The sequence below is a fragment of the Chiloscyllium plagiosum genome, chromosome 13, assembly GCF_004010195.1.
Source record: "Chiloscyllium plagiosum isolate BGI_BamShark_2017 chromosome 13, ASM401019v2, whole genome shotgun sequence".
Classification (NCBI taxonomy): Eukaryota; Metazoa; Chordata; class Chondrichthyes; order Orectolobiformes; family Hemiscylliidae; genus Chiloscyllium; species Chiloscyllium plagiosum.
Window position 1 is genome coordinate 63,952,187 of NC_057722.1, and position 15,561 is coordinate 63,967,747.

The 15,561-nt window shown below is 42.0% G+C and overlaps 1 protein-coding gene across 3 annotated transcripts in view; it reads right to left on the reverse strand.

Annotated features, from left to right (window-relative positions):
• The window catches only part of LOC122556141 (membrane-spanning 4-domains subfamily A member 4A-like), a 50,795-nt gene that overhangs the window by 30,478 nt on the left and 4,756 nt on the right, over positions 1-15,561 (reverse strand). For 2 of the 3 annotated variants that reach the window (XM_043702631.1, XM_043702630.1), the window contains exons 2-3: positions 5,518-5,724; positions 370-498 (exon numbers count right to left, since the gene is read on the reverse strand). In XM_043702631.1, the coding sequence (XP_043558566.1) occupies positions 370-498; positions 5,518-5,712 (324 nt within the window). In that variant the 5' untranslated portion in view covers positions 5,713-5,724. The remainder of the gene's footprint in view (positions 1-369; positions 499-5,517; positions 5,725-15,561) is intronic. The other variant, XM_043702632.1, reaches the window with a different exon arrangement.

A 15,561-nucleotide genomic window follows, 5' to 3' on the forward strand; every position in this document is an offset into this window, starting at 1 on the left:
CATGCAACAATGATGCTCAGGAGTGCTCCTGAAGCTAAGAGGAGCCAAATTTGTTCACATACAAGGCCGCAAACAAGTGTAACAAATGTTAGGGAGCCTCCCATGTTTTAGATCAAGTCTACAAAGAGATCAACCTGACAGAAGAAGGCTGCTCAAAAAATTTCAGTTTGGCAAAGGTGCCATAAAACAGGTGCTGTGCCCTCTTTATTTCCAAATGCAAGAAATAAAGAGTATATTGGAGATTGCTGTACACAGAAATATTGTGTGGAAAGTAGACAATGCATGTTGCTACAAAGTGTATCTTTTGAGCATCTGGCAGATACAAAATCTCTGCAATTTCACATTAACATATTTGTCAGTGGTTCTTACTAGAACTCCAGTCCACCAGGGTGTCCCGATTACTAGGGCAAAGTCAAAGTAGCGATTTCGACCTGATTCAATGCACATTTTCACTATTCCAATGATTATGCCGATTATACCAGTCACGATCTCTGTCGCCTGCAAGAACCAGAAAGTTGTGTTGATTAGATTAGATTAGATTCCCTACAGTATGAAAACAGGCCCTTTGGCCCAACAAGTCCACACTGACCCTCAGAAGGGTAACCCACCCAGGCCTATTCCCTTAAATTTACCCCTGACTAATGCACATATCACTACGGGTAATTTAGCCTGGCCAATTAACCTGACCTGCACATCTTTGGATAAATTGATTTTATAAAGGCACTAGTTTCAATTTGCCAATGTGATGCAAAATTGGCACTACAGAGAAAGAATCTAATTTTCAGCACCATTTGTTACTAAACTGCAATTTATCCAGTTCATCAAGAATTTGAATCCTTGAATCTGAATTAATAATTTATTTGGATTTTTTGTAGAAACTGAAAAGCAAAGCAGAATAATTTGTGCCATCTTCTCTCCAGTATAATTAACTTTATTAAGATAACATTATCATTGTGGCACAATGTCTTTATGGAAGGTGGTTGACCTCACCTTTTTAAAGAAGAATGTATGTTTAACTTATGTCATGATGTTGTGGCAAATCATTACCTATGCAGTATTTATTAAATAAATTCTGGTGGGCCTAATAATCTGTCTAATTCTGCATCCACGGATGTTTTCACTAAGATAATCCAATAAGTTCCAAAAGGGATGTACAATTTTCTTCATTAGGTTTTTCTAATAGTACTTAATGCACAGGTTGTAAAGATGGAAACTTTCCTCACTCAAAACAAATTATGGAATTGATCAGCAGCAGAAGTCCATTCAGTCTCTCATGCTGTGCCAGCTCTTTGAAAGAAAACTCCAATTAGTTCTGCTCTATCAGCAACCTTCCCCACAATTTTGCTTTACTTTTTATCTTTTCAGCGCTGAAAATGTGTTGCTGGAGAAGCGCAGCAGGTCAGGCAGCATCCAAGGAACAGGAGAATCGACGTTTCGGGCATAAGCCCTTCTCCAGGAATCCTGAAGAAGGGCTTATGCCCGAAACGTCGATTCTCTTGTTCCTTGGATGCTGCCTGACCTGCTGCGCTTTTCCAGCAACACATTTTCAGCTCTGATCTGCAGCGCTCACTTTCTCCTTTTTATCTTTTCACTATAACTCCAATTGCTTTTTGAAACAATTGCTGAATCTGCTCCCACCATCCTTTCAGGAATAGAACCATAGACAATTTAGCAGGAAAAGACCACTCAACCCTTTGCGCCTACTCCACCATTCAATAGGATCATGGGTTGGTCATTCAACTCAATATCCTGTTCTCACTTTCTCTACATCTTTTAATCACTTTAACTCTTAAGAACTGTGTCTTAGACAACTCCTTGAAACCATTCAATGTTTTTGCCTGCTTTCTGTGGCAGAGAACGGCATTCTGTGGCAGAGAATTCTACAGGCTTACCACTCTCTGGGTGAAGAAGCTTCTCCAGATCTCAACACCAAATGGCCTACTCCATCTCCTTAGACTATGACCTCTGGTTCTGGATTCCACAGTCACTGAGACTGCCCTTCCTGCATTTACTCTGACTAGTCCTGTTTGCATTTTATTTCTACTTCTATGAAATCCCTTCATTCTTCTGAAGTCTGGTGAATATAGTCCCAACCGATTCAGTTTCTCTTCATACATCAGTGCTGCCATCCCAAACATCCATCTGGTACAACTTCATTTTCCTCTTTCTCTAGCCAGAGCAACCTTCCTCAGGTAAAGAGACCAAAACTGCACACGATGCTCTGTGTGTTCTTCAATTCCAGCAACTCACCATCACGAAGTCCAACATACCATTTGTCTTCTTCACAGCCTACTGCAATTACATGCTAACTTTCAGTACAAGGACATCCAAATTGGCGTACCTCCCCCTTTCCCTATCTATCACCTTTCAGATAAGCATATGTCTTCTTGTTTTTGCTACCAAAGTGGATAACCTCACATGTATCCACATTATACTTCATCTGCCATGCGGGTGCCCACTCAGTCAACCTGTTTAAATCACACTGAAGCCACCTCTCTATTCTCCTCTTTACCCTTCTACTCAGATTTGTGTCATCTGCAGACTAGGAGATTATTATCTTCTCGATTTTGCCTGTCCTCGGATGCTGCCTGAATTGCTGTGCTCTTCCAGCACCACTAATCCAGAATCTGGTTTCCAGCATCTGCAGTCATTGTTTTTACCTAGGAGATTATTATATTCAGTGCCCTCACCTAAACCATTGACATGTATTGTGAACAGCAGGATCTATTAGTCACTGGTTGCCACTCAGAAAAAAAGACCTGTTTATTCTAACTCTTTGTTCTTTGTCTGCCAACTAGTTCTCTATCCATGTTAGAACACTATCACCAATCCCAAGTATTTTAATTTGAAACGCTAATCTCCAAAGTTCAGTCTTATCCTTTTGAAAGTCCAACATCAGCTGGCTCTCCCTTATCAATTCTATGAATTACATCCTTGAAAAATTTCACTAGGTTTATCAAGCAGTTTGGATACAGAACTGGCTCAAAGATAGAAGATAGAGGGTGGTGGTGGAGGGTTGTTTTTCAGACTGGAGGCCTGTGACCAGTGGAGTGCCACAAGGATCGGTGCTGGGTCCTCTACTTTTTGTCATTTACATAAATGATTTGGATGCGAGCATAAGAGGTACAGTTAGTAAGTTTGCAGATGACACCAAAATTGAAGGTGTAGTGGAGAGCAAAGAGGGTTACTTCAGATTACAACAGGATCTGGACCAGATGGGCCAATGGGCTGAGAGGTGGCAGATGGAGTTTAATTACAGATAAATGTGAGGTGCTGCATTTTGGGAAAGCAAATCTTAGCAGGGCTTATACACTTAATGGTAAGGTCCTAGGGAGTGTTGCTAAACAAAGAGACCTTGGAGTGCAGGTTCATAGCTCCTTGAAAGTAGAGTTGCAGGTAGATAGGATAGTGAAGGCAGCATTTGGTATATGCTCCTTTATTGATCAGAGTGTGGAGTACAGGAGTTGGGAGGTCATGTTGCGACTGTACAGGACATTGGCTGGGGCCGAGGAGTCCAGAACTAGAGGGCATAGGTTTAGGGTGAGAGGGGAAAGATATAAAAGAGACTTCAGGGGCAACGTTTGCAGAGGGTGGTACATGTATGGAATGAGCTGCCAGAGGATGTGGTGGAGGCTGGTACAATTGCAACATTTAAGAGTCATTTGGATGGGTATATGAATAGGAAGGTTTTGGAGGGATATGGGCCGGGTGCTGCCAGGTGGGACTAGATTGGGTTGGAATATCTGGTTGGCATGGACGGGTTGGACCGAAAGGTCTGTTTCCAGGCTGTACATCTCTATGACTCTAAGCATGGTTTCCTTTTCATCAAGGCTGATTTTGTCTGATCATGTCCTCATTTTCCAAGCGCTTTACTATTAAATATTTTATAATGAATCCTATAATTTTCCTCACCGCTGACATCAGACACACTAGTCTACAATTTCCTGCTTTCTCACTATCTCCTTTTTAACAAATGGGGCATATTAGCTACTTTCCAAGCTCTAGGAACTGTTCCAGAGTCTATGGAATCTTGAAGGATAACCACTGCAGCAGCCACTGTTTCTCAGGCCATTTCCTTAAATACTCTGGGATGTAGACTATCAGGGCCTGGGGATTTATGAGCCTTTCATCCAATCAATTTCCTGAACACCATTTCCCTATTAATACTGGTTTCATTCAGTTCCTCTCTCTCATTAGACTTTCGATATTCCATCATTGTTGGGATATTATTTGCATCCTCCTTTGTGAAGATACAACCAAAATGTGTATTTAATTGGTTTTCCCTTCCTTTTGTTCTCCATTATAACTTTCTGACTGTAAGGTACCAACATTTGGCTTCATTAATCTTCTTCTCTTCACATACTTACAGAAACTTTTACACTCAGTTTGTGTACTCCCCCTAAACTTACTCTTGTACTCACTTTTCCGCTTCATAATCAAACTCTTTTTTTACTCCCTTGCTGAATCGAAACTGTTTACAATCTTCACATCTGTAGCTTTTTTTGATCAATTTGTGTGCCTCTTCCTAATATCATCCCCAGTTTCCTTATTAGCCATGTTTAGGCCATCTTTCTATTTTACTTTTGTGCCAGACAATAATGATGAATTAATGTCGTACATTCATGAGGTGTTTAAATGTTTGTCATTTCCTATCCACAGTCATGTTCTCCTATAAATCATATCTAACTCACATCATTGTTTCCTTTATTTAGATGCAGGACCTTAGTCTCAGAATCAATGACAAAGGGTGCTATGCAACACAGCTCAATTGCTAAAAAAACAAAATACAAAATATGACAGTAAAAGTATTAAACTTGAAAACTGCATTTTTTAAAAATCCCTAGAGATACTCATTCATGGTAACAACTGGAAACAAAAATACTGCACTGAAGTTATCTGCAAGATCGTCACCAGGATAGCAAGGAACCCAAGCTTGGCATGCAGTGGGAAATTTTGCAGATGGCTAGAAGTTTGTCCCAGTGACAGTATCTTGGCTATAGCAGCACAATCCTTGGCAGCAGTTCTTCCATCCCCTTCCTGGGAGAGTGTTAGGGTTTAATACAACTAAACAGCTTGCTCAGCAATTTGAGAAAGCAGATAAAATAGATCACATTGCTGTGAGTGTGGAGTTATACACAGGCCTGACAAGTTCTGGAACTTATTCGTACTTACCTTTATCTTTTGGCTAATTTCCTTCACAAAAGAACATGTGTGAACTAGATGAGGTTTTGAGACAATACAATTAACTTATCACAATCATGACTGATTCCAAATATATTTAATTGAAAGTTATTACCCCAATGATCACAGTTGGATTTAAATTCCTATTTCCAGATCATCAGTCCAGATCTCTGGATTACTTGTCTTCAGTCATAATTAATCCACTATCACTGGGTAATGTCCTTCAGTTATGTCAAAGTAACCCCAGGCAATTCATGCCCATACCATTTCATAATGTTGAAAAACTGTTTTGGCTAAAATATTAACAAGTTGTCTCATTTTGTAAACTGCACTTACACCCAGGAACTTGAACTTTGCTTTGAGCATTTCCTGTACTCCGGCACTATTCTGAGTAAGCATTTTCGCTATGGTTTGGTTCAAAGGACCATTTTCCACATATTGCACCAATTCAGGACCACTGGGTAGCACCTGTGGTGGTGGGAGTTGGTTTGGTGTCAGGTTATTTCCAATATTCTTCAGAACGTCAACCATTTTCACAATTGTCTGGAAAAAAATATAGAATGCGTAAATTCTCTCTGATTGGCTAGCCAATTCTCTATCATCTACTTCAATTTACATTGATTAACTGCAATCTTGAGCAAAAACTAAAGGCAATTCTGAATAAAATAAAAGTACATGGAGAATAAATATTTGTATCTACTTTGGAAATATGAGATCCAGAAAAATTCTGGAAAAATACTGGACATAGTTATAAGGTGCAAGATTAGAGTGGTGCTGGAAAAGCACAGCAGGTCAGGTAGCATCTGAGGAGCAGGAGAAATCAATGCTTCAGGCAAAAGCCCTTCATCCGGAATGATGATGAAGGGCTTTTGCCCGAAACGTGAACTTTTCCTGCTCCTCGGATGCTGCCTGACCTGCTGTGTTTTTCCAGCACCACTTTAATCTTGACTCTGATCTCCAGCATCTCCAATACCCACTTCAATATAGTTATAAGGTGCGATTGTTCACAGAATATAATCTTCGACAGCGTGTTTTCCAGTACAATACATGAAACAGAATACCATATGGTCATGGACTAAAAATGTCACATTAGGATCTAAAGATACTTGGATGAATAATACTTGACAAGGACATTCAGACTCTTAAAATTATAGTGAAGCCCAAACGTTGAAAGTTTATATGTTCATTTTCTCATTGAAGCATTCCTGCTCAACAAAGATGCTATTTCTGCTACTCCTCTCTCTCTGAATGAAGATTGAACTTCACCCAGACCGAAACTTCCTCCTCTGTTCACCAGCTGTGGGAGCAACACTTTGTTTTCTCTCTCTTTCCATTTAATTTCTGGTTCTGGGGATAAAATTACACCATCCCCTCTGCCCACACTTAGGTCCCATAAGTGAGACAGGGGACCACTCCTTTGTCAGGTGGTTGATGAAGGACGTAATGAAGGGGCAGTGCTCCAAAAGCTAGTGGTTCCAAATAAAACAGTTGGACTATAACCTGGTGCTGTGTGATTTTTAACTTTGTCCACCCAATCCAACACCGGTTCCTCCAAGTAGTGGTGCAGTAGGCAGAGTTCAGGCCCTTGAGCCCAGATCATATCCATTCTGTCCAATTTCCCTTTATTTCCGCTTCATCTCCCTTTTTCAATTTTTTTTTTGGTTTTCAGTGTTTCTTACTTGCCTTTGAGGCCCTGGAGGCAGCAACAGTAATGGAGCATGGCATATCATAAACCCAGATGGTGGCAATGGTGAGGCAGCAAAGGATGGCAGTAGTGGAGTTCGGCTATGAGGGATGGCAGGAGTTGCCATGTGGTGGTCTGGGCTGAAGCCTTGTGAGTGGTGATGAAGCCTAGTGCTACCGGTGGGTCTTAGCCTAGTGCAGATTAAATCATGGCCAGAGCAGGGGAGAGCAAGCCTTCTTGAGGGAAACCCAGCTTGGAACATTTTCAGGCCCATGGTTTAAGAATGGACTGTAATGTTTGAAATTTTAAATTTATTTATTTGTTTTTCTACTTTTATGCTAAGAAGATTGTAGTGCTGAACTTTTTAACTTATTTCTTTATTTTTATATTTCTGTAACTAAGATTTTGTAGTTGGGTACTTTGCCCTAAGATGGCTCCGTATTTGGCGACATTGTACACTTATCACTGTACTCTTGTACCTCGTACATGAGTACATGTGGGAATAAAACCTAAATCTAAAATCTTCCATGTTGTAAGTAAATACAGTATAAGCTTGAAAGTTAGAATAATTCATTTGCAAGTTACAGATTTATAAAATTAAGAATGTGAAGATATCCAGCAACCTAACTTTTTCTTGCTGCTTCCTCCAACCCCGAATCCTTGCTGGCTTGGATATAGCAAGGTTACAGGTAGCTAGCATCCATTTGCTTTCCTGAGCTCAGAGTCTGGGCAAATCACTGGAAATCAACCTTTGGCATCTCCTCATGTTGGATATGTACCCACCACCCTACACCTAACTGTGGTCAGACGCTACATGCCCTTCAATCTGAAATTAAATGAGTTCAACATTGGAAAGCTAGTGTGCTTCCAATTAAACCTGTTGGACTATAACCTGGCGTTGTGTGATTTTTAATTTTGTACACCCCTGTCCAACACCGGTATCTCCAAATCATGATATTCTGTTGACAGACTGAGTTAACTGATTTCAGAAGGGCTAATAATTGAGGTGATATAATGCTCACAATCATTCAGCACACATGAATCCATCCAGCCCCTTTCAATTATGCAGACTCTTTCAAATCAGTCCACTCCTTTACTCTTTCCCATTCACTCTGCATTTTCCACCTCCTTTTAACGCATTACCAATAACCAGGAGTTGAATGAGAAATCATAAGGTTTCTCTACAATTAATCATGTCCAGCCTCCTTCAGCAGGAACATTGGTTGTGACTATTAAATGACAAATGAATATTGGGTCACTTAGATATTCAATTGGCATAGGAACAGGAATAGGCATTTAAGTTCTTGTGTCTGACCTGCCATTCAATTAGATGGTTTATCTGCCCTCAGTTACATTTTGCCACTGTTACTTCATATCCTCTGATAGACTTTAATACAAATTAGAAGACATAGTCCATTTGACTCTCTACTGCTCCACAATTCTTTAAAATCATGACAGTTCAAATTGTTGCAATTCCTTATTCCAACCACCCCTGATAACCATTAATGCCAGTATTAGTTAGAAATCTGCCTCTACCTTCAATATTTTCAATAAGGTCACCTCCATCACTCTGTGGTAAGAGAGTTCCAAAGACTCTCAACCTTGCAAGACAAAAAAATCTCCACATCTCAGTCTTAAATAGGAGATCCCTTACTTTTCAACCATGTCCTCTAGTACGAATCTCTCCCACGGAGGGGAAACATCTTTTCAGCATCTATCCCTCAGGATATTGCATTAACAATGATATCTCATTCTTCTATCCTCCAATGGATACAAGTGCAGCCTCTCCAAACTTTCCTCATTGGCTGACCACCCCATCATAGGCACCAGCTGAATGAAGGGACCAAATGTATGCTGTACTGGTTTTAATTCATTGTCTTAAATAAGAGGGACAAGACTGCTTACAGTACTCTGTATAATGCTCCATTAAACAGTAGGAAAACTTTCCTACTTTGTTAGTCCTTTCTATAGAATAAATGACAACAGTCCACTTGTCTGCCAAATCATGTGCTATACCAACATAATAATTTCATGAGATTCATGTACCAAGGCTCTCAGATGTACCCATGGTTACATAATCTCTCTCCACATAAACAGTATACCACTTTTCTCTTCTTTCTGCTAAAGTGGACGAGTTCATGTTTTCCCATATTATACTCCATCGGTTAGACTCTTTTTGTACTCCTCACAACTCATAGTCCTTTATGTATATTATCAGCAAACTGAGCAACCATACATTCCATTCCTTCATCCAGATCTTTGAAATAAAACGTTTGTAACTGAGGTCCCAACACTGATCCCTTTGGCACAACATCCTACCAACCTGAAAGCAATCCATTTATGCTCATTGTCCAGTTCCAAAGGGCCAACCAACACTTTATCCAAGCTAAAATATCACCTCCTGCAACAAGAGCACTTACTTTGCACAGCAACCTTTTGATGTGAGAAATTATTTAAACATTTTACACATCTTAAAGTCATAAAGCATGCAAACAGGCCCTTCAGTTTAACCAGTCGATGCTGAACATAATGCCAAAATAAACTAGTCCCACCTGTCTGTTCCTGGACCATATTCTTTCAAACCTTTCCTATTCCAAACCTTTAGATGTATCTATCTAAATGTATTTTAAACATTGTAATCATACCCACACCTACCACTTCCCCAGGATGTTCATTCCACATGCAAACCACCCCCGTGTACAAAGATTGACTTATGTCACTTTTTAAATATCTCTCCTCTCACCTTAACAATGTGCCCCCACTCACAAAATCCCTCCTCCTTGGGAAAAGACAACTACCATTAACTCTATCTATAACTCTCATTATTTTATAAACTTCAATCAGATCGCCTCTCAATCTCCTATGCTCCAGGGAAGAAAGTCCCAGCCTATCCAGCCTTTCTTTATAACTCAAATCTTCCATTCCAGCGACATCCTGGTAAATCTCTTCTGGACCCTCTCCAGCTTGATAATATCCTTCCTATGACTGGACGACAGTATTCAAGAAGATGCCTCACCGATATCCTGTACAACCTCAGGTTGACTTCTCAACTCCTATATTCAAAGGTCTGAGCAATGAAGGCAAACATGCTATTTAACAACCCTGTCTATACGTGATGCCAACTTCAAAAAATTATGCACTTGCACCCCGAGGTCCCTCTGTTCTACAACACTACCATGTATTGTATAAGCCCTATCCTTGTTTGCTGTACCAAAATGCAATACCTCGCATTTATCAAGATTGAACTCCATATGTCATTTTTTCAGCCATTGACCCATTTGATCAAGATCCCTTTGAAATGTTAGAAAATGTTTTTCACTGTCTACTGTGGCATTAATTTTGTTGCTGGCTGGAAACTTACTAACCGCGTCTTCTATATTCTCATCCAAATCATTTATATAAATTAGAAACAAAAGAGGACCCAGAGGTGATCTTTGTGAACACCGCTGGTAATAGACCTCCAGTCTGAAAAGCAACCATCCACCTTTACTTAATCAAATGCTTTCTGAAAATCTAAGTATTGAATTGAATTGAATTAAATTTATTCTAACGTGTACTGAGGCACAGGGGAAGCTTTGTCTTGTGAGCAATAAAGGCAGATCACACAGTTAAATAGCATGGATAAGTAAATAATAGGTAAACAGCGGCAAAAACAAAAACACAGGTACAGGCTAATGTTCAAAGTTTGTGAGTCAATTCAATATTCTAACAACATTGGGATCCTGCAACCACACGTGATAAATGTGCATTTCAACAGCTTCTTCATTTCCCCTCGCCGCACATTATCCCAGGCCCAAGCCTCCAACTCGGCACCACCCTCCAGACCCCTGTGTCCTATCACCTTCTCCCTCACCTTCATCCACCTATCGCTTTCCCTCCCATTTATCTCTCAGCCCTGACCCACAAGCCTCATTCGTGATGAAGGGCTTATGCATGAAACGTTGAGTCTTCTGTTCCTCAGATGCTGGCTGACTGGCTGCACTTTTCCAGCACCACACTTTTGACAGTATTCTAACAACAGTAGGGTAGAAACTGTTTCGAAACCGACTGGTGCATGAGTTCAGGCTTCTGTACCTTCTCCCTGATGGTCAAGGTTGTAGAAAAGCATTGCCAGGGTGGGATGGATCTTTAAAAATGCTGGTGGTCTTTCCTTGACAGTGGGCCTTACATTGCTGGTTCTTTGTTATCTACGTCATGTGTTACTTCCTCAAAGAACTCTAACAAATGAAACAAATATGCTTCGCTTTCATAAGTACATTCTGATGCTGCCTAATCACATTAAGATTTTCTCAGCGGCCTGTTACTATCTTCCTAATAATAGAGTATTTTCCCTATGAATTATAATCCAACTGTCTCAACCTTGAAAACTTGCATTGACTCAGCACTCACAGTTTTAAGGATTATAGTTTCAAAACTGTATTGTGTAATTTGTGAAAGTGTGCTTCCCGATTTAACTCCTGAATAGATTCACTCTCATTTTAATATTGTATTGCCTTGATCTAGGTCATCACTATCACCAGAGAAACAATCTTCTGTATCAACCCTTCCAAACTCTTTAAACATTTTCAACACCTTGATTAGATCAGATCATTTCACTCTTCAATTGCTAATGTGCACGAAGAGATTATCAGAAATTGAAGTCAATGGCAAACAGGGGGACACTTTCAGCTGGTTGGAGTCTAGCTGACATTAAAGGAGATTGATTGTAGCTATTGGAGGTGAATTATCTGAGTTCCAGAAGCTCACTACAAGTAAGCTCCTTAGAGAAATGTCCTGGGCCAACCATCTTCAGCATTCTCTTCATCATAAGGTCAGAATCAGGATTGATGACCTTATAATATAAAGCACTATGCATCGGCTCTCAAATACTAAGAGGTCTAATCCATGTACAGCAAGTCCTGAACAATGTCGACATATAAGGACAGATTGATACCATCCATCATTCAATGGTCTGGCAGACACAACAATTCAAACATTGAAGGCAGATTTAAAGAAACAGCATACGGCTTCATTAGATACCAAACTCTCCCAGTTCCTGTTTGATGACAGGACCATCCCTCGTGCAACTACAGGGATAGCTCTAGCAGAACTACAAATGGAGAGCAGCCTCCACACCAGGTTAAATCTAATCTTCCTAGACTTGAGGAGCATGGTGAAACAGCATCAGAAATGCCAATACCAGACACAAGACTCTGCCAAGCAAGAGAGTCAGTTTACTTCAGGGGATGATGTTTGGTGTAGGAATCACAGGAATGGCCCTGCATGGGTAAGAGGCATAGTCAATGCAAGGTTAGGTCAGGTAATGTATAAAGTTTGGGTAGGAGCAATGGTCCTGAACAAGTACATGGTCCATACGAAAGCTGCAAACTCACAAAGGGTGCAGGAACAGAATGTTCCCAGCTCCTAGCCAGCCCTTCTGACTGTTCTGGAACATGTGGGTTCTCCCTCTCCATCAAGCATTGAATCTGAGATGGACACAACGGACGTTGCCACCTCAATGCCTTTGCCGCCTGAATACAGAATCTATTTCTTCCGAGATGCTCCATGTGCAAGATGCGAGATACTATGAGTTACACATAGTACACAATGGAAGGGTTTGAGGAATCTGACCCTGTGCTAAAACGCCCCAGGAGGAGCTTAAAAAAAAATGGACCATGTCCTCAGACTCAGCAGGGAAGGGATATAATGACTGTAACAAGGTTAGTCAGGTGGACCTCACAGAACATGACTTCCCTGATTGAAGCTGTTAATCTGGTCCAATCAGGGGAGGCCTGCCTGACGGAAACGAACAGGAGTATCCACCTCCATTTTGATTTAATCCCTGCCCTCCCCTTTACTTTTCGGTCACATAGCCTTTGTTGAGAAGGGCACTGCTTGTCACTGGCCACTCGCATGTTTCCCTTCTTCCTCGTGGTGGAATATAAATAAAGATTTACACTGTTGTTTTTCGCTGTGTCCGACACCTGCACACACACGACAGCACTACCACTGTTAGGCGGTAGTGTGGGGGGAAAATGAAAAAAAGAGTGTCAGAGGTTCTGTCCATTCTGAGATCTGGCTCTGAAGAAGCTGAATCAGTGTCAAGGACTCTCCACAAGTAAATAAAGGGTGACTTGGTGACAGGATGCCAGTCTCTGTGGAGTTATCTTACAGTCCAGTGTAAATTACCTCCCATTTTCCAACATCAGGCTTTGGTGTCATAGTTTGGGCCACTCACTTATTCTGTACATTACCCATTACAATTGTTAGGTGCAGCCTACATTGAAATCAGTGCCCTCCTAAGTATTTACCAACATCGCTATATTCCTTCATCAAGTTGTTACTAAATATAATGAAACCTAAGACCTTGGAATAGCTCCTGGGAAAAACCAGTTATCTACACATTGCCCTGTTTCTATCACATCCTGGTATTCAAAGCATCTATAATTTTCCCCAGGCTGTCTCTATCCTTCACAATCAATTTCCAACCAAATCTGTATGTTGCCTCCTAGCCTAAGCACTTTTGTTTTTACTAATGATGTTGAATATCATCAAATGCCTTCTGTAACTCCACAAACACTAATAAGACAACTTCCTCACTTGCCTTCTTAGTGATCTTTGCAAAATAAATCCCAAATGCTCCTCAGACCTAATCAACTCATATTGATGCAGGTTTTCAATCACCCCAACCTTAATGACAAATCTCACTCATTTCCGTATGATTACTGCTAAAGTATCAAGCCTGTAGTTTCCCAGGTTCTCGCTGCATTCTCCCTAAAGAATAGTGTGACACTTGTACATTTCCCATTGACTGACATGATCCTGGAATGATTGGAGCTTTGAAAGATTATGATGAATTGCTTCACATAATTGTTTTAATATTCTGAGGTGAAAGATATTGGGTCCTGGAGGTTCAGCTCTTAAATCCCATTATTTTCTCCACTGCCATATTGTTTATAAGTTCCTCCCAATGATTTATTTCAGTTTACTTTCTCTCACAAGTATTTCACCCTGTTTCCCAGTGAAATTGAAAATCAATACATCAGTCATTACTTTTTTAAAAAAAATGTATCCCTTGTGAAGTGAATATTGGCCCAAATAATCCCGTTTACCTCCCTCTTCTAAATATATTTACAAAAATATTCACTTTTTGTCTTTAAAACCACAAGAAATAGGAAGAGGAGTGGGCCATTTGGGCCCCTTTTGTGTGCTCCACCATTCACAGCTGATTTGCCAATTTTCATGTCCACTTTCTTGCATTATCACCATGATTCCTGATTCTTGTACTAGTCAATCTCAGGCTTAAATAGACACAAGGACTCTGCCCTCACAACTCGCTTTGCCAAGGAGTTCCAAGGCTCAAAACCTGTGAGAGAGGACATTCCTTCATATCTCAGTCTTAACCCCTTTATTCTGACCCTGGATTGTTTGGTCCGAGACTATTCCAAAAGGGGAAACATTCTCTCAGTATTTACCTTGTCAAGCCCCTTAAGAATCCTGTATGTTTCAATCAGATCACCTTTCATTCTTCTAAACTCCGGTTAGTAGTGTCCCATCCTGCCCCCTGTAAAAACGCCATCCCATTCTCCCAATTCCTTCGACTCTGCCGCATCTGCTCCCAGGAGGACCAGTTCCAAAAACGCACATCCCAGATGGCCTCCTTCTTCAAGGACCGCAATTTCCCCCCCGACGTGGTCGACGATGCCCTCCACCGCATCTCTTCCACTTCCCGCTCCTCCGCCCTTGAACCCCGCCCCTCCAACCGCCACCAGGACAGAACCCCACTGGTCCTCACCAGGACAGAACCCCACTGGTCCTCACCAGGACAGAACCCCACTGGTCCTCACCAGGACAGAACCCCACTGGTCCTCACCAGGACAGAACCCCACTGGTCCTCACCAGGACAGAACCCCACTGGTCCTCACCAGGACAGAACCCCACTGGTCCTCACCAGGACAGAACCCCACTGGTCCTCACCAGGACAGAACCCCACTGGTCCTCACCAGGACAGAACCCCACTGGTCCTCACCAGGACAGAACCCCACTGGTCCCCACCTACCACCCCACCAATCTCCATGTACAGCGCATCACCCGCCGTCACTTCCGCCACCTCCAAACAGACCCCAGCACCAAGGATATATTCCCCTCCCCTCCCCTATCAGCTTTCCGTAGAGACCACTCACTCCGCGACTCCCTTGTCAGATCCACACCCCCCACCGACCCAACCACCACTCCCGGCACCTTCCCTTGCAACCGCAGGAGGTGCAACACTTGCGCCCACACCTCCCCCCTCACTTCTCTCCAAGGCCCCAAAGGAAACTTCCATATCCGCCACAGATTCACCTGCACCTCCACCCACATCATCTACTGCATCCGCTGCAGCCGGTGTGGCCTCCTCTATATTGGGGAGACAGGCCGCCTACTTGCGGAGCGATTCAGAGAGCACCTCTGGGCCACCCGGACGAACCAACCCAACCAACCTGTAGCACAGCATCTCAACTCCCCCTCCCACTCCACCGAGGATATGCAGGTCATTGGACTCATCCACCGCCAAACCACAACAACCCGACGGTCGGAGGAGGAGCGTCTTATCTTCCGACTGGGAACACTCCAACCGCAGGGGATGAACTTGGACCTCACCAGTTTCTTCATCCCCCCTCCCCCCACCTTGTCTCAGCCGGATCCCTCCAGCCCGGCACCCCCTTCCTGACCTGCAG